Source organism: Hetaerina americana, unplaced genomic scaffold, assembly GCF_022747635.1.
Source record: "Hetaerina americana unplaced genomic scaffold, ioHetAmer1.1.p SCAF_1, whole genome shotgun sequence".
NCBI classification, from domain to species: Eukaryota; Metazoa; Arthropoda; class Insecta; order Odonata; family Calopterygidae; genus Hetaerina; species Hetaerina americana.
The window spans coordinates 11417079-11444669 of record NW_027286069.1 but is presented as its reverse complement, the minus strand read 5'-3'; the positions used below and the strand labels follow the sequence as shown (position 1 = coordinate 11444669).

Genomic DNA, 27591 nt, shown 5'->3' with positions numbered 1-27591 from the left:
ATAAGGCATTAAAAGTCCTTCTACAAGAGAACCGGATGCAGTTCTTAACCCAAAGGGACCTTTGCCTCACGTCCTGACACATACTTGTACACCATGGGCAGTCCCACTACCGTCCCTTCGGGGAACTTTCTCCCCTCCCCCGACGAAAACATAAACAAAAGACACGCGCGTCCGAGTGCCTCGTGCTCACAAGTAGCAATCAATATCTCACCTGTGGAGCTTGCGCCTCCTCTCCTGTTCGGGTACAAAGGTGGCATTGTTCATGGACATGAGCGTGTTGGCGAGGGCGACGACCGCCAGCAGGTGGTTGGTCGTCATCGTCGTGGACAGCTCCCAGTGCTCCCTCGCCGTGAAGGCCCTCGTCTTTCGCTCCAGTTCGACCATCTCCGGGGGAAGGTCGGCTTCCAGGGGCCGCCCGCCCATGCCCCCCCACGCTCGCTGCTTCGACCCCTGGTTCTTGAGCGCGCCCTTCGACTCGGACGAGGCCTTCATGTCGAAGGCCCCCGGGGCGCCAATGGGGGGCGCGGAGGGGTCCCTGGAGAGGGCGGTGGGCAGCAGGAGGCTCATGTAACCTGCCGACGGTGGAAATGGATGCGTTGGGGGGAAGAGTCTCGACCAATCGAACTAAGGGACGAACACGAATGTATGGTACCGCACAACATTCGATGAATGCTCCACTACTTCAATGCAACGATTGAGAGATAAAAGTTCAGGAAGTCAACTCAAAGGTTAGTCGGAAAATACGAGGGTCATCCGGAAAGTAGTACCCGTTCGTGAAATAAAGACACAAAAGTAAATATTAACAAACATAAAAAATTTTATTTGAAAGAGGATACTTTAAACTACTTCTCAACATAATCTCCAAGCAAATTAAGGCATTTGTCATAACGTGTGACAAGTTTCTGTATTCCTGCTGCATAGTCCTTCGCCGCCAGCTCATTGAGATACGCGAGGGACCCATCTTGCACAAATTTTTGCATAATGCAGATGGTGTTTAACAATTTCATGAACAATTGTTCGAGAAACATTGGGAAAATGCTCACAGATGTCATCAATTGTGACGCGCCGATCGTTCCTCACGAATTCGTCAACTGAGCTCACCAGTTGGTCTGTAATGACAGACGGTCTCTCCGAACGCTCATCGTCGTGTGTGTTCCCCCTCCCCATGTTGAAGTTGCGACACCACCGCCGAACAGACGACTCGTCCATTACATTGTCTCCATACACCTCCTTTAATTGGCGATGAATATCACATGGGCGAACGTTTCTTGCATTGAGGAATTTAATCACTGCCCTCACTTCACAACTGGCGGCGTTCTCAATTTTTTTAAACATTGTAAACAATCACAGAAACAACACAGGCAATGCTAGCGTCACGCAACTTGGCTCAGAGAAGGCAGACAAGCCACTGAAGCTATCTGACCTCGTCCAACGGCTACTCGCGTCGTCAGCACTTCATGCGGCACGAACGGGTACTACTTTCCGGATGACCCTCGTAAATACAAAGTTAAAGTTATATCTGCCAAAGTTTTTTAATTTGGGATAGATACATGCAAAAAAGGTATGATTACGAAGACATAAGAGACGTTCTCGGAAACTCATGAAATACGAGTATATGGCATCGGATGGGGAGGAAGAAACTGTTCGGAAAGAGATGAAGAGAGATATTGGAAAGGAAAGAGTCAAATTTAAAAGAACATAAAGGAAAAGGATGGTTAAATGTAAATGGTACACAGAAAGTGGGAATGGAATAGAAATAGGAGGAAAGAGAAGATAACGATAACGAAGAGGACGATAACAATTATATGTTGGTCTCATTTAACAAGTATATAATATGTGACACGTGTTTCTATCATAGCTTTGATTATTCAGCGAAAAATGTTTGAAAATGAACAATCTAGGAAATCGACAGGTTGATTAATTTAAAAAAAATAGCTTATAAATGAGAACGATTATTTAACAATTCAAAGGGGATAATTGTCGTGGAGTATCTAAGTCTCAAAACATTTCATGTTGGAGGCTATGATCGAAACGTAGAGCAATCTGTAGTACTAGACACGAGACCCACGGTTCGATGCCAGGCACCACTGTAACGTTAGTAATCACGCATGAATGGCGCGATTACTAACGGACAGTAGTTAGAGGGGCAGTGGGGAGGGATTCCATCGCTTCACTGACCTCCCTTGGAGAGGAGGCCGAAGGAGACGGGCAGGAGGGGCCGGAGGAGGCCGAGCGTGCTCTCGCAAACGCGGTCCAGGTCCTGGTCCATACCCCACGCGTGCAGCAGCGACAGCAGCACCTGCGCCACCTCCATCGTCGTGTTGCTCTCGAGGAGCATCAGGGAGCGCGGCTTCCGGCCGCTACCGTCCGCGCCGTCGATGCCGCTCCCGTCCGAACCTGTGGGCACGGGGAGCAGGAGGGAATGAACAACTGCGGCCCCGAGTCATTCATTCATACACTTGTCACACACAATGCATAACGACGACAATTCATGGCGAGGGCGACGGAACCGCACAGCAAGAAGTCAAATTGAATGAAGAATTTCATAGGGCAGGAGAGAACATTCACGAGGGCCACAACAAGTATTGCAATTGCATGGGCTTGCATACCATAGCGGTGGCTCGATAATTTAGCGAGCAAAGTGTTTGGGCACCGATTTCGTTCCGCCCGCGTTCAAACCTAGGCGACCCTGGATAGGGCGAGTTATTTTCTGGGTACCAGATCTTCCTGGAAAAGCACACGAGCCAAAAGGGAATAAGGAACTGACCCACTTGCACTCAATTTATCAATTTCACACGACTTAGGGCTTTGTATGAGGTGATCTCTACTCTCATCTGTAATAAAAATGCCTTCGGGTTGACCCCTGTACTGTTTTTTTTATATCTGTCCAGTAATACTGACGGGAGCAAGTAAGTAAACGGCAAAAAGCGTTCTCATGGAATTCTACAAAAGACGAAATTATTCCGCCAAAAAGCCTTTAACCTAACAAATCCATCTGTGTTTCGATGAAATCGTCACACAAATTCTTAGGGATACACTTACGCAACAAACTGATACATGCAAAGCACGTACAACACGCTATTTCCAACGCTGGAGGCACCTGAGACGTATTTCCGCTCTTTTGTAACCCCACTCGCATATCACTCGGAAGTATAGGATCACACTTGAAAAGGCGTACATCTGTCCCCGTATATCAAAAATTTTGGCATTTCGCCATTCACACTCAAGAGAACGCAGGGAAAAAACGCTACCTCAAGTTCCAACGGATATTGACTCCTAGGACAGAGATCCGAAACGAAGAGGAAATCGCAAGGATGCACGAATTTCATCAAGCCTCAAACCAAACAAATACCTTTGAACCATCGTCCAGTCTAATGAAACACGGTTAACGAAGACATGCGGAATTACTCTGTACATGAAAAACGCTTTAAATGATATAGGCTTTTAAAGGAAATTTTATTTGGGTAACAAATCCGAGTTCTTTCCTATGCCTTTTCCTCAAAATTATATTAAGAAATTGTACTTAAAATTAAACCACTTGGCTCTTCCACATACAAACAATTTTTATTTACTACCTAGGTTTCGTTATGGTATACCATCATCAGGTAAAAATGCTAGTCAAACACTTGTTTGACTAGCAAATGTGGAAATTTGCCGTACTGCATCCTGAAAATTATTCAGTATGGCAATTCAAGAAAATTTCGCGGTATCGGTACGGAACTCGAGGATTGACTAAATGGAAGTTGATGGGTGGCGAATATTTAAAATAAAACTCAGGTAATTCTCATGATTAATGTCATTACGAAACTGTACTCTAATATAATTGAGCTAATGGGTTTCGGGCCATCAAAAACTTCAAATAAGCGCACGCACACTCAAGAACAGTTTTAATAAGAAAAATGGACGATATTTGCATTTGCCTTGGAGTTCCGAAGTCGATTATTTTGTCACGACGTACTTTCCTTCACAGGGAGTTGGTAGAAATTAGTTAAAAAACTTCACAGCAATTTGAACAATCGAAATTTCAAATAAAATGCCGGTCTTAACGGCTGATCATATAATTAATTTTTCTATTTGTATGTTTGGAAAGGTCACTTGCTTGTGGAGGTTTCGCACTCTTTCGCGTCTCGCACTTGCATAGTCCCCTTAACTTCTTGGACGTTATTCCGCAAAGAGAACAAACACTAGGGGAAAAGAATTGAGGGAATAACGATTAAAAACAGCCATAATTAAGAGAGACGATATTTATCGATCGGCAATCATTAGATTAACACTTAAGGGGAGAAAGTGCAAAAATGCTGTTTATTCATTGAGTTATCCTTAACAGATTTATATATGTTCACAATAATGTATGTTTTTTTTACAATTTGAGGGCACCAATCTTCAAAAAGGAACATTGGATAGTTTAAGGAAGCACAAAATTTGATGGGAAATTTTAATGAGCTGGGTACAACATTTTTATGCAGACAAAAATTAATATTTCGACAAAAAACTCTTGCTAATACACCACAATATTCGATCTACCGAAGCCTTTGGTCTTTCGGTAGAATGAAGAGACCTCAAAAATTGACATTTCAGCGTGGTATTAATGAGCCATCTGTCTTTCTGCTGGATCGAGATAACGACCCCATCCTCCCCCGGGTGATACGTAACACGTGAGCTCCGTGCTCCCAGGCATCGCGGCGGGAATGAGGGGACGGATAGCTAGGGAAAGGCATTGCGAATTTGTACCGAGAGGAAGAGAGGGTGGAGGGATAAAGAGAGCTTTGGACTAAGGCAAACAAAAGGCATTCTTCTTCCCGCTCAACAATGCATTCCAATCCTACTTTTTCTCAGTCGTTTTCATTGTCCCTTTAAAGACACCCACATTATTCCACTTTTCCGGTCCAACGCCTAGTTTTTGAATTACACCTCGCCGCTTGTACGGAAGGGGGCGAACCGATCCCTCGCCATGACACTCCACCCCATGGGCAACTCTCGTGAATCAGTTTTTGATTGATTATAGAAAAAATGTTTATCGAATCCGTACCACTTTTAGTTATTACTTCAATATTATGGCATTAGTTATATCTCTGGTACATACTAAATATTACTAGAATAGAACTGTACTAAATGTTACTAATATTTGGAATCATAAATAGTACATAAAAATTGCTACAGAAAGTTAAATTAATTATAAATGCTAAGCGTAAACACGTATAAGCAACAGCACGAAGGCGACGCGATTTGTACTCTTCATTCGGTCATTCGGCGATTATCTCATGTGTAGGTATCGAATACCAATGCCAAACTTCACTTGACATAGGTAATTTAGAAGCAATAATTCAAATTTTTAATGATTTTTTAAAGTATAAACAATTTACTCTTTTAAATGATACACGAAAATATCTGAAACATGCAATATTTGTCAGCCAGTATATATTGTTATAGCATCAATTCGTTTAGGTATACTACCTTGATCAAACAGTTCCCGGAATAACCACCGTGTGGCGCTCCCATCGTTCCGATTTGAGTTCTGTTTTTTTTGTTAAATTGGTACATCTGTTGTTGATATTCCCTTTAAATCTTAGTGTCATAACTTGACATTTGCAAAAGTTACGTAGCCAAGAGTACATCTATCTCTGTGTGTGTTGGCGATTTTTTACAATTTCAGAAATGGATTTAAATTTGCAACAACGAACTTGTATTAAATTTTGCGTAAAAAACGGATTTAGTGGCGCACGGACGTTGGAAATGTTGGAAAAGTGTTTCGGCAACGATTCTCTAAAAAAAACGGTCGTTTACCAGTGGCACGAGCGGTTCAGAAGTGGTCGTGAGTCAATCGAAGATGATGAACGCAGTGGCAGACCATCGACATCGAAAGTCGGTGAAAAAATTGATAAAGTAAAAGAAATGTTGGTCAATAACCGCAAATTAACCATCAGAGAAATAGCGGAGGACTTGAACATTGCCTATGGATCCGCCCAAGACATTGTGGTTAATGATTTGGGTTTCCGTCGTGTAGCAGCAAAGTTGGTGCCAAAAGACCTCAATTTCATGCAAAAAAGAGACCGTGTTGACGTCGCAAAAGACATGATTTGCGAGGCTGAATCCGATCCCACATTCATCAAAAGGATCATTACTGGAGACGAGACGTGGGTTTATGAGTACGACACGCAATCCAGACATCAGGCAAGTGAATGGCGTTCACCAAATGAGCCGAGACCAAAAAAACCACGTCGTTTTCAGTCAAAAAAGAAGGCAATGCTGACGGTTTTCATGGATTACAACGGTGTAGTGCATCATGAATTTTTGCCAGAAGGCCAGACAGTAAACAAAGAGTATTATTTGGGCGTTATGAGACGTTTGCGTGAAGCAATTCGCCGAAAGAGACCAGAAATGTGGGCAGAAAACTCGTGGATTTTGCACCATGATAACGCACCGTCGCACAGTGCTATCATTATTCGTAATTTGTTGACGAAAAATGCAACAAATACCATCCAACAGCCACCGAATTCACCTGATTTGGCTCCCTGTGACTTCTTTCTGTTCAATCGAGTTAAAAAACCATTACGGGGAACGCGTTTTAGCAGCCGAGAGGAAGTAATGGAAAAATCGCAGGAAGCACTGATGGACATACCGAAAACCGAATATAAAAAATGTTTCGAGGATTGGATCAAGCGCTGGCATAAGTGTGTTGCAGTCGATGGGGATTACTTTGAAGGGGACAATATAGATTTAGATGAATAAACTTGTATTTTTAATTTTCTGAATAAATTCCGGGAAATTTTTGATCAAGGTAGTATATCTATATATACATATTTTTTTCAATCATATGGAAATATATATAAGGAAAACGGATACGGACACCCATAAAGGACGAACACAGGAGAGGTGGGGAAGGCGGAATCGAACGGATCACAAGGGTAAAAATGTTTCCTTGACCGGGACTCGAACACCGGATCTTTCCACTTGACGGCCGGATACGGATGCACCTCTCCTGTGTTCGTCCTTTATGGATGTTCCTATCCGTTTTCCTTTTATCTATTTCCATGTGAATGAATATTTGTTCGCCGTATGACGGGATTTCGTGTTTGAATGTGTGTGTGTGTATGTGTGTATATATATATATATATATATATATATATATATATATATATATATATATATATATATATTTATATATATACACACACACGTGTGTATGCATATATATATATATATATATATTTATATATATACACACACATGTGTGTGTATGCATATATATATATATATATATATATATATATATATATATATATATATATATATATTTATATATATACACACACATGTGTGTGTATGCATATATATATATATATATATATATATATATATATATATATATATATATATATATATATATATGCATACACACACACATATATATATATATATGTGTGTGTGTGTGTGGGCCGCGGTAGTCCAGATGGTAGTGTTGGACTGCTGACCGGAAGGGTACGGGTTCGATTCCCGGGCAAGGCAATCCTGGGCACCTGCAGCTCAACCGAAACTGTGTGATTTTTCGGGTACCAGATCTTCCTGGGAAACCATAACCGGCACAGGGAAAGGAACTGGCCCCCCTACCCTGATGTGTGAATTTCACACGTCGTCGTGCTTAATACTGGGTGGACACTGCCGTTACCTACCAAACCGACCTTCGGGTTGATTACTGTGTCGGTTGGATATACATATTTTAAACGTGTCCTTTTACGTGTTTTCCGCGCATTATTGTTTGTTCTATTGTGCCGTCAGAGTGTTGTATGTGTGTATATACTATATAACGGTAATCTACCAGCTAAGTAGGTTTTGGATGGATACAAGCTACCAAAACGTACAGCGCAAATTTCCTTGCCTCTCCAAAATAGACACAACCCAATATCCAACACTAAAATAAGCCCCACTTAGATTCCACTTGCTTCCGTCCTCCATTCATTACATCCAACATTCTTATCCAATTACTTCCCTTTCCTCGGTTTCCCAACGTTCTCCCTTCTATCACAGTCTATGACATCCCATTGCCAATCGAAATGCACTGCATCCATCTTACCTGCCCCCTTTGGATTTCTCCTAACAATCCTCTCTTTTCTCCCACCATACCTAAAACTTCCTCGTTTGTTTTATTTATTATTGCTATAGCATCACGCGTGCCTCTCCCCTTCCTGAACCCTAACTGATTATCCCCTAAGCATTCATTTTCCCTTCTCTCCATCCTCTCCTTGATGATCCTGAGAGCTAGAGCTTGTGAAATCAAACCTATTGTGCTTTAGTTCTCACACATTACGGCATTTCCCTTTTTTGGAATAAGAACTAACACTCATCTGACGAAATCTTCCGGCCAAACTCTTCCCATATAAATGCTACAAATTATCCCATAAAAAATCTCCCTCCCACGTTTTCTTGAGCGTTTGAGTAGTTCCGCAGGAATGTTGTCTACCCCCATGGCCTTATTTGATTTTAATTCCCTTAATATCCAATCTCCCAATCGAGTAAGCCATGTTCTAAGCTATCCTCATCTACGTCATATTCTCTTTCTATGTCTAACCTTGCTGGCCAAAGTTCTTTACCATACAGTTCTTCTATGTAGTATATCATATGTATATATATATATATATATATATATATATATATATATATATATATACACACTTTCCATCTCTCTTCGATCTTTTCTGGTTGGACTAGTATTTTTCACCACTATTCTCTAACTGATAACACAGATTTTCCCTTCTTACTTCCTGAGAGTACTTTAACCTTCCTGTAGAGCGTACCAATTTTGCCCTTCCTCTGTAAACGCTCCATATCCTCGCACTGCGTCTCCCACGACGCTTCATTTGTTACCCGCCTCAGTTTATTATTTAATTATAAAACCTTTTACTAAACTTTGTATTTACATTCTTCCATTTTCTTACCTCGTCTATCTTTCTAATAATTTCCTCCGCAATCCATAGTTTCCTGGTATTTTTCCTACTTACAATTCCTTTACTTTCGTTTGCGGATTTCAATATCCTTTTTTGATATGTTCCGATTTTTCCTCTCTGTATCCAGCCCCATGAGTGTCTTGACTCATAATTTCCTCTACACCATTACACACACCATTTTTGCCGTTCCTGATAATAATTTCAAATCCCATTTCCTGAAGTAGATTTCAGTAAATTAAAAAGATCTGGTACTGCTACGTACATAAAGAGCGAATTATTGAATTTATTTTTTCTAAACAAATTCAATTCCTCCGTATTTCATTCGTTTACTACGCCAAAGAGTTCCTAAGAATAATAATAATATATACGCCAACTACAGAAATTTGCGTCAGTTTATGCTCAGAGTGGGATGCACACATTAAATCTGTGTAGAAAAAAGTTCCCCATAACTTTCCCCGTATCAAATGATGTTGGCAGCACTTCAAGACTACTCCAAAGTTTCGTGCAGACGATGACGGCAGCAGAAGGTATTTGAGGCAGCAGTGCCACTCCGTCCTCGGAGAAATCTCAGATGACGTAACAAGGGGCTTCACCCCGAGAAGCGATCACTTTTCGGCATTCCCATTTCCATTTTGAGATCAAACGACATATTTAAGAAGTAAATATTTTTAGCCAAGTTTACCTTTTAGTGTCAACTAGGACATTCGTGAATAAAGTTGACATTTCGCATCAGTGTGAACGAACCCTTCGAAACCCTGCGTAGGTCTCCACCTTTCCTGTAGTGCTCTGAGTGTATTTTGAACGCGGCAAAATGGAATTCACAAGAGAATATCCGGAGAGGTAAGTGAAGCGCCACGGGGAAATCCAAACGCGACACTCTGGTGCCGATAAGGCGAACACATTTTATTGCTTGAGTTTCCTGAGATATTGGCGCACCAAAATAGCAATTCTGAGGGCGAGCTGAAGGACGTTTTGGGAGACCATGAATCAATTAAAAATTTTATTCCATAAAACCAATATTTGTGTCCTATTTTAGATGTATTATTTATTTTCTTTTGTTGACGCAAGCAACGAGAAAAAATAATTTAGCGAATTATATTGAATTTAAAGATAATACGTAGTTGAACGTCGATTCTGCTGAGACATTTAGGAGTCATGAATAATCGCTTCTAATATTAGGAGAAAGATGAAATCGTATTCGTTAAGGAAGATATTTGCCGTGCAAGGCAATTCGGCATTCGATCCTCCAAAAAATGTCACTTCTACAAGCAATTTAGAGGAATAATGTTGAGCCACAATTTATGCCCTCAGCATTATACCCGCTATTAAAACCTAAAGTTGAAGAGACACAAACATTTTTGGTAAACATGCGGAAGAGAATGTATTCACGAGCTGGTGTAAATGACTAGATAATGACGCCGCATCGTCATAAATTTATACGTCATTCGAAATTTTAATCTTGTGAAGTTTAAGTGAAGATGACTTTTGGTACAATACTAAAGATCGCCCTTGCTAGTTAAAGAGCAAAATTCCTTATCATCCAAACGCCCTTGTGCCCAACGAGTCCACGCCAGATGAACTGAAAACAGGCGTGGAACCTGCGGAAATAGGACGCCAACAACGAAACAGATGAAGCCTAACCTTTCAAAATAATGATTCACGGATTCTATAAAATAAACGAATTAAACTAAAAAGAATGCCACGCATTATCAGTCCGATGGTATAAACAACTGTAAGAAATTTTGACAGCAAAGGGAAAAATTTAAACTGTCTCAATTCCAAACGGGCGTCTTTGCCAGGCAGTGAAGCTTAAACATGCAAGCACTACTCTTCATAAGCTGTGAATATACAACTTCCATAAACATAATGTAATTTTCACCGTTTTTACTTTCTCTTTTGCCGAACTCACGAACAAAACACTCCACTTCCACATACGCTTTGCACTCTCGCCAGAACCTCTCTCCTTCGGCGCACTGACTGCGAATGGGGGCTATTTGTGGGTCTATGTATTCATTCGGTCTGTGTTAAGTTAAAAAGGACGATTCGCAATATAAATCATCACCACGCCACGGCCCATGTGCCCAAGGCTATATTTAATAGGTCCTCAAGAGACTATTGCAGGGGGAAAACAAAAACGCAATCGATTGGCCCCCTCGGCCGTGGGAAATATGAGTGCTAGAACATATATGCCAGCTATTATAATTAGAGGTAATCTACCGGTTAAGTTAGGTTTTGGATGGCTCAAGCTACCAAACTGGGCAGCGACAATTACCCAGTCCCTCTCTTAACAGCCCGATATCCTACTTCTCTACAATAAACCCCTCTTCAAATCTGCGTACTTCCTTCCTCCCTTCCTTACGTCCAACATCCCTATCCTATTTCTGCCCCTTCCTCATTCTCTTCTCTATCACAGTCTTAAACACCCCATTACCAAACAATTTGCTTTACATCCATTTTTTCTGTCTCCTTAGGATTTCTCCAATCAATACCTTTTTCTCCAACCCCCACCACACCAAGCACTTCCTCGTATTTTCTCATTTCTGTCAATTTCATCTTTTTCATTCTTCTCCACACCAAAATTTCTAAGGCCTCCAATCTCCGCCTATCATCATCCTTAAATAATTATGTTTCCGGGCAGTACATTTCAGCGCTCCATATCAAAGGTTTAACAGGTAAAGGACATTATGGCAAAGAATGGTATTAAATTAAATTCGATAAAAAAAACGCAGAGGTAATATTCCAACCAACCTAATTACGCAATCTCGACAAATGGTTTTTGATCCGCGAACTAAAATCGGCCGAATTCTCACCGCAGATGGCAGCGAGAGGAAATTGTCTCTCTCTCGAGAGGAGATAGATAAAGAGATTTCCTTCCTTCCGACGACGGCCTGGCTCCGTTCTTTTGTCGGTGTCTCGCCGTTCGATGACGTCATGTCGGCTCATCAATAGGTGAGCGCGGAGTGACGCTAATTAGAAATGACAATTCAATGACGGATCCTCTCCTTATTCAACATCAAAGGAGGCTGAGTTGACGCGTGATTTGGGGTCACCTCGCACGGCGCGTTATTTTACGCACCGAAAGTTAGATTTCCATAGGAGCACGGCAGCCCTTACGTTCCCATCCAGAAATACGCACGTGCTCAGCCCTTTCCGTTATCGTTCCAATCTCTTCGCTTGCAAATCGGGCCAGCCCAACCGTTCTCCTTCATCGTTAAACCCTCCTTCTAATAGCCAATGACGAATAATTTTCATTGTTAAATCATTAGTATGATAGCTGCATTATACATTAAACAAAGATGATAGGTTCAGGAAAACATACAGCTACATCTACTTAAAACCCCGCAGGCCACCGCAAGAGCGTGTAGCAAGGGGTGTTAGGGCACCACCCGCAATTAAGAAAAAAAACCGCATGCAAAAGCCACAAATTTATAAAAGTCCCAAACAAAACATGGTCTATATTCAACATAAATTATGCAAACTAATGAAATTTGTTTTAACAAATAACAAACAATAACTTGATGACAATTCTCAATCCTGTTAACCTAACAATCAAAATTAACTTCATATTAAAATTAATTGCAGACGATAACAGTTCATGAAATATGACATTTTATATTAAATTAAAATGCCTTCTTTTACATTTTAACTTAAGTTTACACCTTAGACTGTTTAAACGCTTAAACATCATTATTAAGAGAGCTACCACGTCCGAGGAGCAGTGAATGCCACATTTATTCGTCGGGAGGCAGAGGCGCGGGGCTATCAGGACGGCTACGTATGGGCACGAGTGAAAAGGGGGGTGGTTCTAAATGCGGAAGGGGGGAGGGGAAGGAGAAAAATCCCATTACAGATAAAAGCAGGTGAAATGAAGGCCAGAGTCTTGGCAAGGGATCCTCAGGGTGGAGAGACAAGTGTCTCCTATTTGGTACTGGATTGAGACGTTTAAGTCCCCTCTTCAACCAAATCGCAGAGTGGAGAGGGAGAAATGGGTACAGAAGAATGAAATGATTGGTTGGTTGAAATGATCTCGTTAACAAAAATAAAATTGAGTAATTTTGAAAAGTTAAAATTTCAATTTTTTCCATAAATTACAGGTCTGCCCCTTTGTCAACAGTATGTAAAACGTTCGATTCGAACCAGAGTAGTGATTTTCATTAAATGAACTGCTTGGCACACACTGACCTATCCCTATTTCGCCAAGACATCAAATACTCCTTGATTGTAAATTTAAATATATTCGCAGTTCGATCCAAATATAAATGATTACAAATAGCCAAAATTACAGGTACAGATGTTGCACATACAGCATTAATATATACGATGCACAACGTTTGTCAATATCGCGAAACAAGTCTTTGGAATCAAAAAGTCATTCCTCGATGGACACGGAATTACTAAAAAATAATTTTACATTCCCTCGAGGAATGAGGTTGCTAATTTCAGGCCATGACCGATCAACAAAGGGTACCTTAGCCAACGTGTAAACGGAGTAAGAATGGAAAATAGGTAGGTGGATGACATAATTTGTTTGGTTTGATTTCGTCATCGTCATTCCAATAATTTATCAACGAGCGCGTCTTCATTGCCACAGCGGGAAGCTTCAGAGTTTAATAGCATCCAATCCTTCACCAATGTCAACGTGAGATAGGGGATAGCGGCAAGGCGATATATCAAGGAGCGAAACGAGCCAGTTTGTAATTACAGGTATAATGAGGATTTGAACAATAAGAGATAGTGACCTCCGTGAAAATATTTTTACGAAGGATGAAGAAACAGACTATTGTCTTTTAAGTTTGTACTTACCATGGAAAGTTTAATGTTTTTGACAGACTTCTGCAGCAAATTACATGGAAGAATACCACGAATTCGTTAATGCCATGATTTGATGGAGTTGTCTTTTGCTGTCTGTTCAATGACAAATTACGTCATTTATTACACAAGAATAATGAAATACGCTATGGAAAGTCTTCTTCGCCATTCACATTTTATTTACAACATCCCGTTTGTTTGTTCCTAAAAAGGGAAATTCTTCCTCTTGCTCGAGGGGACCACTCCCTAGTATCACATCTAGGTCATCTTCCCTAGTCAGAAGTGGACAGTTACCAAAATCACTGACAATTATTATATGTAGACAATTAACTTAGGTTCAGTCTTGAGGTACGTTCTCATTCCCTACTCCATAAAGAACAGCTATCTTTTCAAATCTTCTTTCTAATCTTGCATATTTCGAATATGAACCAGTTTTTCACTTATTTTCAATTATAAATGGAGTTGATGAAAGAAAAAACCTGGCTCAGTATTCGCAGTATGGTAGGCCAATATGCTGTCCGGAAATCAATCCTTCCAATCTACAAGTAATTTGATGGACTTTCAAAATTAATAATGCAAGGCACAGCTCAAAAATTACCCCGTCATATTCAAAAGCAAGAGATCCCCGAATGACAAAACCACAAAGCAGAACGCACGCACAAAATGCAGTTAACACTTCCAGAACTGAGCTAATAGAGGCAACTCCTGACTTCATCGGGGGCAGGGAGAGACCGCCTCCTCTCTTAATTCCAAAATATAATCCGTATTACTACGGATGTTGGATTTAAAACTAACAAAACATTTAGACATTTTCATATTTCTTTCTACGCTACTATTTTCAACCACTGCTACATACTGGGGTAAGGTGAAAAGTTCTCGGCCTGACACAGCGTTCCAATCGGCGAAAATGTATGATTCCTGCTAGGGTGCACGTGTCATTAATTCGTAAGATAAGCTTCAACTTGTTCTCTCAAGCAGTTTGCTTACACGTATTATTGCAGTAGATGTCTTTCGTGTTTTTCGTTAAAATGGAAAAACTTGAATTTCGTGCGGTCATACAATTCTTCGTCTAGAATTGATTAACCCCAAAGGAAATTCATCCGAAATCGACAAAGTGTACCGGGACTCTGGTCCTTCAATGTCAATCTTTAAAAAGGGGCAGCTGAATTTAAACGTGGTCGTACATTCCTCGAATTAACCCACGCGAAGGACGGCCAAAAACCAATCGTAGTCTTTCACTGTCAGGCCGAGAACCTTTCACTTTACCCTCGTGCGAGTTTTATCGTATTGTTCTGTATTGTTTCGCATTTATACGTTATTTTCAATGCGAGACTACATGTGATATTTTTACAAGGTTGAAGTTGGGTGGGACCGTCGGAAATTCTAAAAAAAGTGATTTGTTTACGGTGCTTTTTGAATGTGATGCCCGTGTTTAATAAGAAATTGAGCTTTCTCCTCATGCCAGTATAAATGCTTCCACCGAGTTGGACAACATTTTACATCGCTACCTTTTAAGTTCCCCAGGACAATTCCTCTATTACTGTCGATGGCCCGTCGAGAAGTTGATAAACACGCATTCAAGTGAGTGTCCATTTTTTCATGTGCCCTACTTGTTTAAAGAACCCCTGTTCCATTCTGTCACATTAATCTGCATTATTATTATTCATACTGCATCACTGCTCCCCGGCGTTTTTCAGCGAGTGTGTGTGCATATTATACATTGCTGTTTAATGTGTATTCGCGATGAGGCAGTCCCGCCGCTACGCCCTTTAAGGAAGACGTGAAGTGACCTTGCCCCAGGCCTTGTGTACATCTGTCTGGGGGGAGAGAGAGGGAGAAGAGCAGATGGGAGGGAGGTAGGAAAAAATCGAAGCGGAGGGTTGGTGGCGGAGGAGGAGGAATAAGAAGACTATGACGACGAAAAATACGGGGGAAGGGGAATTGGGGGCGGGCGCGAAGAGATGAGACGACGGCGCGTCCCCGCGGGGTCCGTCTGCCGTGGCCGGGGTAGATGGCCGGCTTGCGGGAGTCCATTCCGGAGTGGAGAGGGGGCCACCGGCCGTGAGGGAGGGGAGGGCCACTCTAAAATTGGGACCGTGGATTACGGGACCGGAAAGGGCGAACTATTAAGAGAAGGGGGTGGGTGGAGGATTAAGGAGGGGTGGGTCTTTTCGCGTGGGCTACATTGAAGGAGTTTTAAACTCACTGCCCCGATTCAATCTTCATACGGCCCTGTTAAGCCACCACCACGACTGCGAGTGAGTGACAGGGGATTTTTTAAGGCCAACGGCCATTTAGAACATTGTGAATATAGTACACATGCAGAGGAATAAGGTAACAATCACGTACTTTCGAGTTGTTTGAATAGCTTTACATACTCTTATCACTGTTGAGATGGCTAATTGGGTGAGATTAAAATGTTTCTATACGTTTATGTTTCTTCTTTGCCACAATCAGGCCTATAATCTTATTGAACTGAATTGTTTGATCAGGTAACATAATGCAAAAATTTATTTGCAATACTGGAATTAATATTTTGGTATTCATCTCCTGATTTTGAAAAGCAGCAAGGAATGAAAATGTTGTCATTGTTTTATTCAAGAAAATGCCATGTATTTCCAAGCATGGCTCGATAAATTTATTTACTCTCCGAAGATCACGGGAAAATATTTTTAAAACACCTCAAATTAAGTATACTTTTTAAGGGTGAAAAATCCACATTCTGGGTAAATGAGAAAAGTTTAAAGGTGAAATTCTTAATTCGTGTCATTAATGATTTTGACGCCCTATGGTGTTTCAAGACTTTCCCAACATTTTTAACTCTTCAATAGCGCTTTTAATTTCTCCATTCATGAATATCATTTTATGACCTTTGTTGAAATTCTGAAATTAACTCTATTTGAAAGTTTTGACCGCCGTCATTATGGCCTCAAAATGACTGGACAGTGGTACATTTGAGCACGTCGCTTATACAGATTTACAAAAATCAAGAAAGGACTTGGATAAATCACTTTTGGCTTTTTAACCATGCATCCTAAGTATTATTAAGCTGATAAAATTAATAGAAACGAATAAACAGGAAACTCACGAAAGGGTAGCAACATCTTCGTTCATAGCTTGTACTCCCTTCGCCTTTCAATTTTCTCGGCTTTCAAAACCTGAAACATTTCAGTGGTCGCGTAGTTCTATTTTCGAAATATTCTGAATCGCAGTCGCCTATAAACCTCACCGTTGCGTGTTTTGTCTGCAAAAAAATAACCCTCGCGCGCACCCCGAACTTGAATAATAAGATTCAGAGCAGGTGGAAAAAGAGCGAAGAACTTTATGTGTTCATCGTGACCAGTGCGGCCCGACCCTCGGCCAAGGGACAGGGCCGACCGGCCACTAAATCTTTCTCTCCACCCCAATGAAATTAATCTCTCTCGCCTTAAACTGATTTATTTGTCTTCTATGAACATTAGAATCGGAACATTTGGATGTTTCTCGATAAGGATATCCTCGATAAAAATTCTAAACTTCAGAGGGCAATATTAATTATCCAAGGGTCCTTTGGAAAATTTTAATCACAGAGAAAAATCTTAAGAATTTGACACTAACATTTGAATAACAGAAAGCATTAATAAACAATTATTGGAAAAAATAAATGTGAGTAGTGTTTGTAGAATGTCATACAGAAAAGGGTTTTGAGAGCTTGAGAAAGGAGTGTGGGATAGATGTGAAGTTTCAAGTATGTAGGAGCCATTTAATTTGAGAATGATGGCTCTTTGGTCGAAAGCCAAGTAGAAGTATCTAGAACCTTGTCGGGTTGCACACAGCACAGAGGCGGGGTCGATTTCATAATCGCTTTACTTACTAAGTTTCGAATCATCCCTCATTGCGCCAGTATAAATAAATATACAAATAAAATTCATTTTTCAATAGCTCGACTGCTGGAACTGGAGATGAGACCACGGGGGTGGAGGGTTGCAGCTAGGTGTTCAGGACTAGTGCAGCTTCTGATATGGTGATTGACCAAGCGTAGACACGAGATGATATTCATCCCTTTTTCCATCCACCTAACGTAACCTATGGCTCGAAATACAGGCACGGTCAAACAGTGGTGGTTCTTCTCCCTTGTTTTCTACCAGTGGCATTTCTCTCTTTCGCGAAAAGAGCCCCGGAGAAAACTGTAAAATCTATATACATTATTGAATGCCAGACGCAAATGAAAAATGGCAGGCTTAGAGATGGCTTCCTTTACATATACACACATTATTTCGCCAAATACATAATTATATTACATATATATATATATATATATATATATATATATATATATATATATATATATATATATACACATATAATATGTAATATAAACACATATAAATATATATGTGCATAAATATAAATTTATATATATATATATATATATATATATATATATATATATATATATATATATATATATATATGAATGATATCAGTTCCTTCTTCTATCCCTTGAGAAAGTTGGTATTGCCACCGTAAATTCGGAATACGTGTGAGTTTCTTTTGTGCGTGTTTCTGTACAAACACTTCAACATTTTTTTAAAGGATTACTTATAGATAGCCAATTGCTTGAAATACATATTATCATGTATTGCAAAGTTATAGGCAGTTATATCTACTACCTATCAACATTTTTAAAAGAAATAAATTTAAATTATTTATTTGACGGGGTACGACATTAATAAGTTTTCCAATATTCTTCATTATAACTTTTCTCAATATTACTTCTTACTTGTCAGTCTCAAAAGTGGAACATGGAGAAAAGCGGACAGTCAAAAGAATTGACTGGATAAGGGTAAAGGCCTGAAATCTACTATATAGAAATGTACGAGTGTGTTATGAACGCAGGATTGCGGAAACAATGAGCTCCTATCACAGGAAATGGGATAAATACCTATATCGAAGTCTGACTCATTGTCCTTGGGAAAGTTTGAAAGAAATTATTGCAGAAGTGTTTGTGTTGTTAGAAGAGCGAAATCCCGGCGGAGAGAAGTATTGAAAGAGGCAATAAAGGCAAATAGGCAATTTAAGGCAAATAAAGAGAAATGTAAGAGCAGCTAAAGGGGAGGGAGGCTAGGAAGGAAGCGCAGGAATTTTACAAAAACAACAATTAATCATTCGTAATGTCACGGAAGAATGTAAGGAAGAAATACCAACTACATAAAAAAATGCAAGAAGTTATTCTCGAAATGGATAAAAACGGCAAATTAAAGAGAATGGTATGGAGGTTTTAGCCTTATTGACAGTGGTGCTAAATGACCATGGCTTCCGATGCACCCTTAAACCCTAACTACTACTGTTGCTTAAAGATAAGGAAAGCAATTAAATGCAATAATAAATAAAAGCGTTTGTGTAGGTATAATACCTATAAGACAGTTCGGAGGAGGTTTTTGATTATTTAAGTAATCGTGGTACGTACTCGTCCCTCTCCGCGGGGGGAAATTCCTGCTACCTGCAACGTTGGGTCGCATTCCCTGCCTTTTAAAGACTCTTTGGGGGCAGAGTGTTTCGTGGTGCATTTTCATGTGGTGTTTCAATTTCTTGCTTGTTGTGTCCTGGCTTCCGTGTTGTAGGATGGCTTTCGTGCCGCATCATGGGGTGCAGTTTTTTAGTTGTTTTGCGGTATATGTGTTTGCATGAGTATTGGATGAAGGGATTTTTGCATGAGTGTGTGCGCTGCTGTGGGTGTAATTTTCCGTGTTGTTTTTTTGCATGTGGTATTTTTCTTTTTTACGGTTGGTGACCTAACATCCCCCGCCACACGCCCTTGCGGCGGCTTGCGGGGTATTATGTAGATGTAGATGTAGATGAAGTATGAAAGGGAGCTAACTATTGGACGTTGGATATGCCAAAAAAGTATGAATGCTCACTAAATGAGGTGGATATGGAAACTTGATGAGTGTTGGTGGTATAGATAGAAGATATAGATTGAGGATGAGTGGGTCATGAATAAATACACATTAGTTGAACTTGTAACAGACGAGTATGAAAAAGTATGCAATTCTGGTTTCATCAGTTAAGAGAGAGGGAGACTGGGTTATTCGAATGGGAATAAACATGAGGGTCCAGTGGAAACGGAGAGAGAAATAGAGGGAGGGGTAGGTCACAGTAAGGGGGAAATTAGATGAAAAAGACCCTTAAGAAATGTAATAGGTTAACACCTATTACATTTCTTAAGGTTAGGAGTTAACAGGCTAGGAGTCTCAGTTACAGAATGAAACGATGTATGATTGAGAAAGATATAAGGCAGTATGAAAAAAACAGTACAGGAAAGAGCTAACAAATATAACCCCAAATCAGACATTCGCATGCTCCGAAAGTAAACGGGGTGAAGATTATGTACGTCTAAAAATATGAATATGCCCTCAAGGTCATGTTCCTCTTAACCTAAGATAAAAGGAAAGATGGATGTTCAGTAGCGCATGTCAGGCAATAAAGAGAATGACTTGCGTCTAAACATTTTTAATTATAAAATCCAGGAAGAACTAAGTTGATGTCCAAATTTAATTCCGTGGTCCACTTTTCACATTGGGGACAGCTACGAATGGAAGATTGAATGATTTTCGCTTTGTAGCCGAAGAGTGTGCAGTTTCGCGGCCGGAAGTGATCGTAACTGTTTTCGGCGAAAGGTTTCACTGTGCCGACATGCTAACACGATTCCCAAATAATACACCAAGGTACCATTGTGCATACAAAAGGACTTTTTACACTTTTATTTATGGTTCTTTGAAAAGTATGACCCACTAACTGCGTTACGTGGGAAGTCTCTCCCTCCGACACAGAAAGTACAAGGTCATGTGTGGAATGGACCGAAGAGAATTACCCTCCTCGCACGACGCCGAACCGATTGTGCCCACCCTGAGAACTGATCCGACCGACCTGGACTCTTTTTAAGTGGACCATGCCGTTAAAAAAATACCTCTTCAATTGTTACAAATCATCATCTTCAGATGAAACCAAAGACGATACCTGAGCCCCGATGGCCCCAGTACACAATCGAAACGAATGAAACAAATACACTACGGCCGGCTGAATTTTCAAAATTAAACAAAAAACAAATTCGGTTCCTATTATGTCAACAGAAACAAGTGTTCATTAGATGCGTTGTTTAATACAATGCATCACTGTCAGGATGCTATCCACTAGTTTCGGGGTGCGCAAGGATAGAGAGCCCAGCGACCAATCTTCAATGCGCATGAAACAAGACTTGCAGAGATGAAGCTATTTTCATGGAATACCATCCAAGAAAAGGGTTCAATAGAATGAATACAACATTTTCCACCAAATATTTCCATTTCTCTTCATTCTTTAGATACTTATATCATATGGGCGAGCATAAGGAACTCGTCTATTCGCACTAGAAGATTTTCTGTGACCCAAAAGCAAATATAAGATGATTATTGACCTGACATCCTTGAACACCGTCGCGTCACCAGCAGTATTTACACCATTCCGGAGTTCCTTTAGCCATTTATAATTAAATCAATAAACTTAGCCACACATCTGAAACGGTTACGGTACTCTTAACTTCGCCCGAGAATCAATGTAGTATGTACATTCTCCACCCGCAGTATGGCAGAAAAAAAATCTCCAATTCAGTACTACATGGGCGGGAACATTTCTCTCGCGACTAAAATACATGCATGCAAGTATTGAACAAAATTGTTCAACCAGATGGAATTTCGACTTCACCTTTTGGTCACAAATGTTAATTATCTTCGGCAAAGATAAAAAACAGATACGAAGTATTATCCCAATAAGTATTCAAGATCCCTTGACAAGAATATCCCAAGTATTGCCAATATTCCTGTAAGAAAAAGTTTCACGCATTAGGTATTCCACGCACGCAGGTGAGATAACAGGTTAACAGATAACCTGTTATCTCACCTGCGACAAGCGTTTTTCACAGTTAACTCCCATGTGACATCCGTAAATTCCTGCCCAATTAACTACTGCAACTACGAGAATTGTACTCACTGATATCCACGTATTACCTTTTCGGGATATCTAGGCCCATTACATTTGGCAGAAGTTCACAGCAAGCCATGCATTATAATTTCCTATGGTTCTCTTGTTTAGAAAAGTGACCACAAATTACAAGTTAGGAGGTCGCAGGCTAATCCCGAGTTGTTTCATACGCGCGCTGATACCATAGCTTCTAAGTAAAATCATAAATCTAATGCCACAACAAAGGACCAACCTAATTTATGCACAAGTTTCGTGCACACACAAATTCATTCCGACAGATGCGATCAGTATTTTTCAGTTAAGCCTGGAGTGCGAGCATTTTTGCGCTTCTGGAAGATAATGTGGAAGCGACCTTAAAGCGATCAATTTTTATGGAATATTTAATATCAGTAAACCGCCAGTTCGATGAAAACATTCTACACGAAGGAAATTTGAAGCCTCTTTTATCCACCTCCTGGAGACTTGTGACGGCTGTCGGAAACTCCGAAGCGTTCACCACTCGGGAATAATTGATTTTACCTGCTTAGTCCACTCCACGGCCGAAGAGGAAACACTCGAGAGGACAAAACTTTTGAAAACAAAGCTGAAATTCAATAATTTATCACATTGGGGAAAGCCTTTCGCATCCTTAAGAGTTTTCGTTATCATCGGTGCAGGTTGGGAGACTAAAAATACTTTAATGTCAGAGGTTGACGATTTGGAGGAGGGTCGAAGATGGTTAGCCCGAGTCGTCGAGGCTTTATGGGCGATTATTATTGATATATCGAGCAAGGGACTGCTGAGCCTTTGGACACACTCGTCTAAAATTCAAAGGGTTCAGTCTCGAGGCACGAGAACTATCTGAAAAACTGCAAGTGGCGTAAGAAAAGGAACCGCAGGCCCCACTCTGAATGCGTGAATTTCGCACGAGGCATAATATGCTTACTATGGGGACTATGTTTAAATGAAGGGCACCCTTGCTTCAAGGCTAAAGCTGACCGCTTATCTTTTTCCGGGTGCCTTCATTGCCCGTCCAATTCTACCATTTGTTTCGTCACGGGTTTATTCATCGTAGTCGAGTCGGCTTCCAATATAACAAAACCCCTCACTTTGTGCAAAGCTTTTTAATCCAATTTCTGTTTCATTAAATTTCCTTAAGTCGTCATATCTGTGCTGCATTATTCTATTCCGTCAAAAACCATTATATATATATATATATATATATATATATATATATATATATATATATATATATATATATATATATATAACAGTCGTCCCCCGCAACGACAAGAAGAAATAACGCCATATTACTAGCCTAATTTAAACCGGGCAGTAACCTCAAACACCCACCTCTTGACAGTCGTAAACATTATTGAAGATATCCATTAATGATTTAGTATATGAAATGTTGAATCCGAAAAGGATTTTGATCATTCCTACATTTAAATGCACAACATAAAATCATCATTTCACTAAAAGTACAATCTCATGCGGTTGGTTTTTTAGTCCCTAAAAACTTATTTCTTACTGCGTATGGTGTGTCCTTTTTTATTTAAAAAAATTACGTCATTAGAGTAATAATAATGGTTTAATTCTTATGATGATGATTCATGAGTTCTATCTTAAAATAAAAAGAGAGTGCATTTACGTCTAGATACCATTTTTGCTAGTATTTATCGTAAGACAGTGAAGGAATGAAAGATTTTGACGAGTGGAGGGGACGGCTATGATTTCGAAATTAATCCAAGCGCGAACGAAACAATGGAAACCCACAAATAAGATAACGGCAAAAGTCTCTTTCACTGAACACATATGCCTCGTGCTTAACACCGGGACTGTAGACCGATAGCCCTTGAGGAATACGAGCCATTTGAAGCAAATCTAAAAAAGAAAAAAAGTGTAAAATAACAAATTCAAAGAAAGTTACGCCACGGTGGCGGGCCTAATGAATCGAGCACTTCTCCGCCGAAGTTACAATGCTTCTAAAAAAATACATGATTGATAAGAAACTGTAGCCGATGAAGATTACAGTAAGTGGAAATGACGGTAGTCGTACAGTGCAAAAGATAAGGGCTTCAAGGGAGACTTTCGAAACCATACGCACTCCCTGATGATTACAAATAGAAAAGAAAAAAAAACAGTCCGCTTCAACCACGCACAATGTACAGGGTTCGTCCGAAAAATAAGTGTACTAACTACTGATTTTTTCCCGCCGCTCCAGGCGCGCCCAGCACCGCTCTGACGGGCTGCGATTGGAGGGGGGTATGTTGGCAAGCGACGCTGAAAAAGGCAGTCGGCTTTGAGCTGTGGTGTAGTGAGGAGCTGTGTTAACGCGAACCCCCACGCTCGACCCACGTCACGGAACGCGATGCCGAAGTTTTTGGAGCAGCGTTATTCCATCAAATTTGCGGTAAAGCTTGGGAAATCGTCTACCGAAACTGTCGGTATGATTAACCAGGCTTACGGGGAGTCAGCCATGTCCAGAAACATGATCTTTCGGTGGCACAAGATGTTCGTGGAGGGCAGAGAAGAGGTCGACGACGAGTCTTCGAGAGGTTCCCGATGATGCCTTCGCGGGAGCGTTCCAGGAATGGGAACGCCGCTGGAACAAGTGTATCGACTCACAAGGGTCCTATTTTGAGGAATATTAGCTTAAGATATGTAAAAGTGTAATAAATTTTTTTTCCTGAGCTCAGTACACTTATTTTCCGGACGAACCCTGTACATATTTGGGAATATGCATTTTCCGTCTCGGGCGTAAACCGAAGAGAATACCGTCTCAAAATTCTATCAGCACTCTGCGATGACTTCAAAGTACGGTTTAAACTCCAATTATGCTAATTATCTCATGTTCGTCAATGGAGCGTTGCTTGCGTAAGTACAACAAATCGTTACATCGCTACAAATAGTTACATCGACAAGACTGAACATGCACGCAATGCCGCGGGTCATTTTTCGAATGAATACATGTATTACGGGTACAAATTGGAAGATGATTGAAATGACTCATGCCGACTGAACCCGCGAGATTCAAATATAGCCACCATTTGAAACATTTTTATAAACTGCGAAACGAAATAAACTCCGAGACAAATACGAGTTTCGTTAGTTGGATCAGCTGACGGAGGCTGTATCCGCCAAGGGCGGGGGCTTTGGGGTGGCTCGACGGACAGTCGACGGAATTTCGCCAAGGGAGGGGAAGTCGAGGCGCTGTTCACGTTTTTCACATCGTCATCTCTCCCGGCTGTGCGTCATTATCCCGGCATGAAGATAACTCCGTGTGGGTCATGGCTCGGCGACTGAAAGCACTGCGACGACTTAGTTCATTATCTCTCTTCACCGTGCGTGAGATGATGGATGATAGTGGCAAGCCAAGCCTTTTCGTTAGATTGTCTGAACATGACATTACTCCGCTTATTAACAAATCGCACGTGACTGCGAAACCCACAGTTCATACATATTTTTTTCCCCAAAACGCCACAAAAATCATTTCAATGGTTAATGCGGAAACCGAAGATAAGGAGGATTTCCTGCGATATGTCGTGAACGTTCACATCGCTGTTTGAACGTTACAGGAAGCCAAAGTAATGAATAAATGTGCGTCATCCGCTAGTGGATACTCATTCGGAATAACAACAAGAATTTCACTCCAGAAATGCCTCATTTGGCGCCGCATTTGACCACTATATGTTGTAATAAATGGAATGAAATATTTTCCGGTAACTTGGCAGAACGCTTGAGAAAGAGGACAGGATTGAAAGGAGTGCAAACAACGGCAGAGAGGTTGCTGGCAGTTGTGTAGAGTATAAAAAATTAATTTTTGTCTAAGGCAACAAAAACGTCAATGCATGAGAGCGCAATCCTCCCCACACACTTCGATGGAAGCGCAAAAAGGAGCGTCAGCCATGAAAAGCACCTCTCTCTCTCATGTTTTCAGGAATTTAGACTAAATGCAGTTGGTGTGTGTATGGGGTACCTACCGACTGTTTATGGAAAAAGTTGAAGAAATAAGAAGCAACATGGCAGGGCTACGAACGAATGTGGTATGGATGACTTAAACTAAGGTTTTTTTACGAAGCTTAATCCTAAAGTGAACGAATTTTGAAGGGTATGCAATTCAGGTACACTAACTGCAATAATCTGTGAACTGCATTCGTCGTTAATGGTGGGGCATTCTTGTGGGTTGTCGAACACAACTGTGTTAGCACTAACTCAAACGTTAGTACGTCAGACAAATAAAAGGTGAAAAATATTTCCCTTTAGCTAAAGGAAAAAGTGTTTAAATTTCAAAACATCACCATTTTATTACTTAGGAAATTATATTGCTCGTTTCCATTCACACACACGCACTTACTCCACGTAAAAATGGATAGAGACTTCAGGAATTATCATTGCAAAAAAATATTTTCTTTCACATAACAAAGTATCATGAAATATGCTCAGTACAAGAAAATTACACATAATTCGAATTCATCAAATACATGCCAAATATATCAACCGATGAGCGAGCGATTAAATTAATTTTTGTTTGAAATGAATTTATCGGAATGATGGCGTAGCAATTACAAATTATGCTATTTTAACAAAACCATATTTTAACTAAGTGGGACAACGAGCCACTGGCTAAAAACACAAAGCAAGAAATTGACAGCACTACCTGTATCTTTCTTGAACGGGGACTCGACTGAATGTGGCTCCGGGAAAAATCACACAGCTCAAATTTGACATTGGAAACTGCACAATCATAAGTTAAAGACTAGGATACATAACTTAAATGCTAATATATCTATATAAAAGAGTTCATTGGAAACACACATGCATATGCAAAATGCATACATAAAATGGAGGTCGGTCAGAAGATGGGTATTCCGAAGAAAAATCAACGACCATTGTTCCACAAGCTCAAGCTTTCCACCGGCGCCATAAAAAAACGCCACATTCCGACGAACGAATCACGCAAAAAATGAAAATCAATAGTCATCGGAGAAAATTGCTGGGCTACCACAGCTCGTGCGATGTGTTCGGGAGGATGATGGAAAAAAACCAAGCCTGGGATATAATGTCACCGTCATCTCATAAAAATTCCGAAGGAAACAAAGTGACAAGAGAGAGGCGGGGTAGCCAAAAAATAAAGAGACAAGGGAAAAAGGAACGACTCGGTAATATTCGCCGCTCAAACATCGCTCCTTCGATTCCTCGGCCACGACCGCCGGCGGCGTTCAAACAAGCCTCACCGACAGCAGTCATCGACATTTATGCACACAATACCCCGCAAGCCGCCGCAAGGACGTTAGTAGGGGAAGGTTGGGATATAAGCTACACACGCAGACATATTAGATGATGCACTCACATGAGTACCCGTCGGTTCATATGCAACTCTTGTCTACATAACTGCCCGCACACATCATGCCATAATAGCAGAGCTTAACCAATTCATCAAATTCCAAATTGATTTTTTCTGGTACCTTGGTTCCATTTTGCAGTGCCGTTCAAACACATGGATTTGTTACGATGTCTCAGAACGAGCTGTCTTATTTTCGCCCGGTGGTCGAATCTACCAGTGTAATTAGGTGCCATAATAATTCCTTCGGTGTCGCAAGAGAATTTAATATTAACATATTATGCAACTGCTTTTAATTCAATTTTGCACCGCCGAATGCACAGCTATGCCGTTAGGATTTCTACAGAGTTGTATCTCCGAGAGAATATAATGCCATTTCCTGCGACATTATTGGAACTTGAAAACTTCTGGTTACCCTTCCAAATTTTCCACATATAATACCCTGTATTTTCGGGGACTCTCAGCATTTCACGTCACATTGAAAAAGCGTGTGATGCCCCAACATTATGGCCATGTTCC

At 40.6% G+C, this 27591-nt stretch overlaps 1 protein-coding gene across 7 annotated transcripts in view; it reads right to left on the bottom strand.

Annotated features, from left to right (window-relative positions):
- Nucleotides 1-27591, bottom strand: part of Rbcn-3B (WD repeat-containing protein Rbcn-3B) — a 174329-nt gene that overhangs the window by 15014 nt on the left and 131724 nt on the right. For all 7 annotated transcript variants that reach the window (XM_071585492.1, XM_071585507.1, XM_071585530.1 and 4 more), the window contains 2 exons: nt 2179-2397; nt 212-572 (listed from right to left, as the gene is read on the bottom strand). In XM_071585492.1, the coding sequence (XP_071441593.1) occupies nt 212-572; nt 2179-2397 (580 nt within the window). The remainder of the gene's footprint in view (nt 1-211; nt 573-2178; nt 2398-27591) is intronic.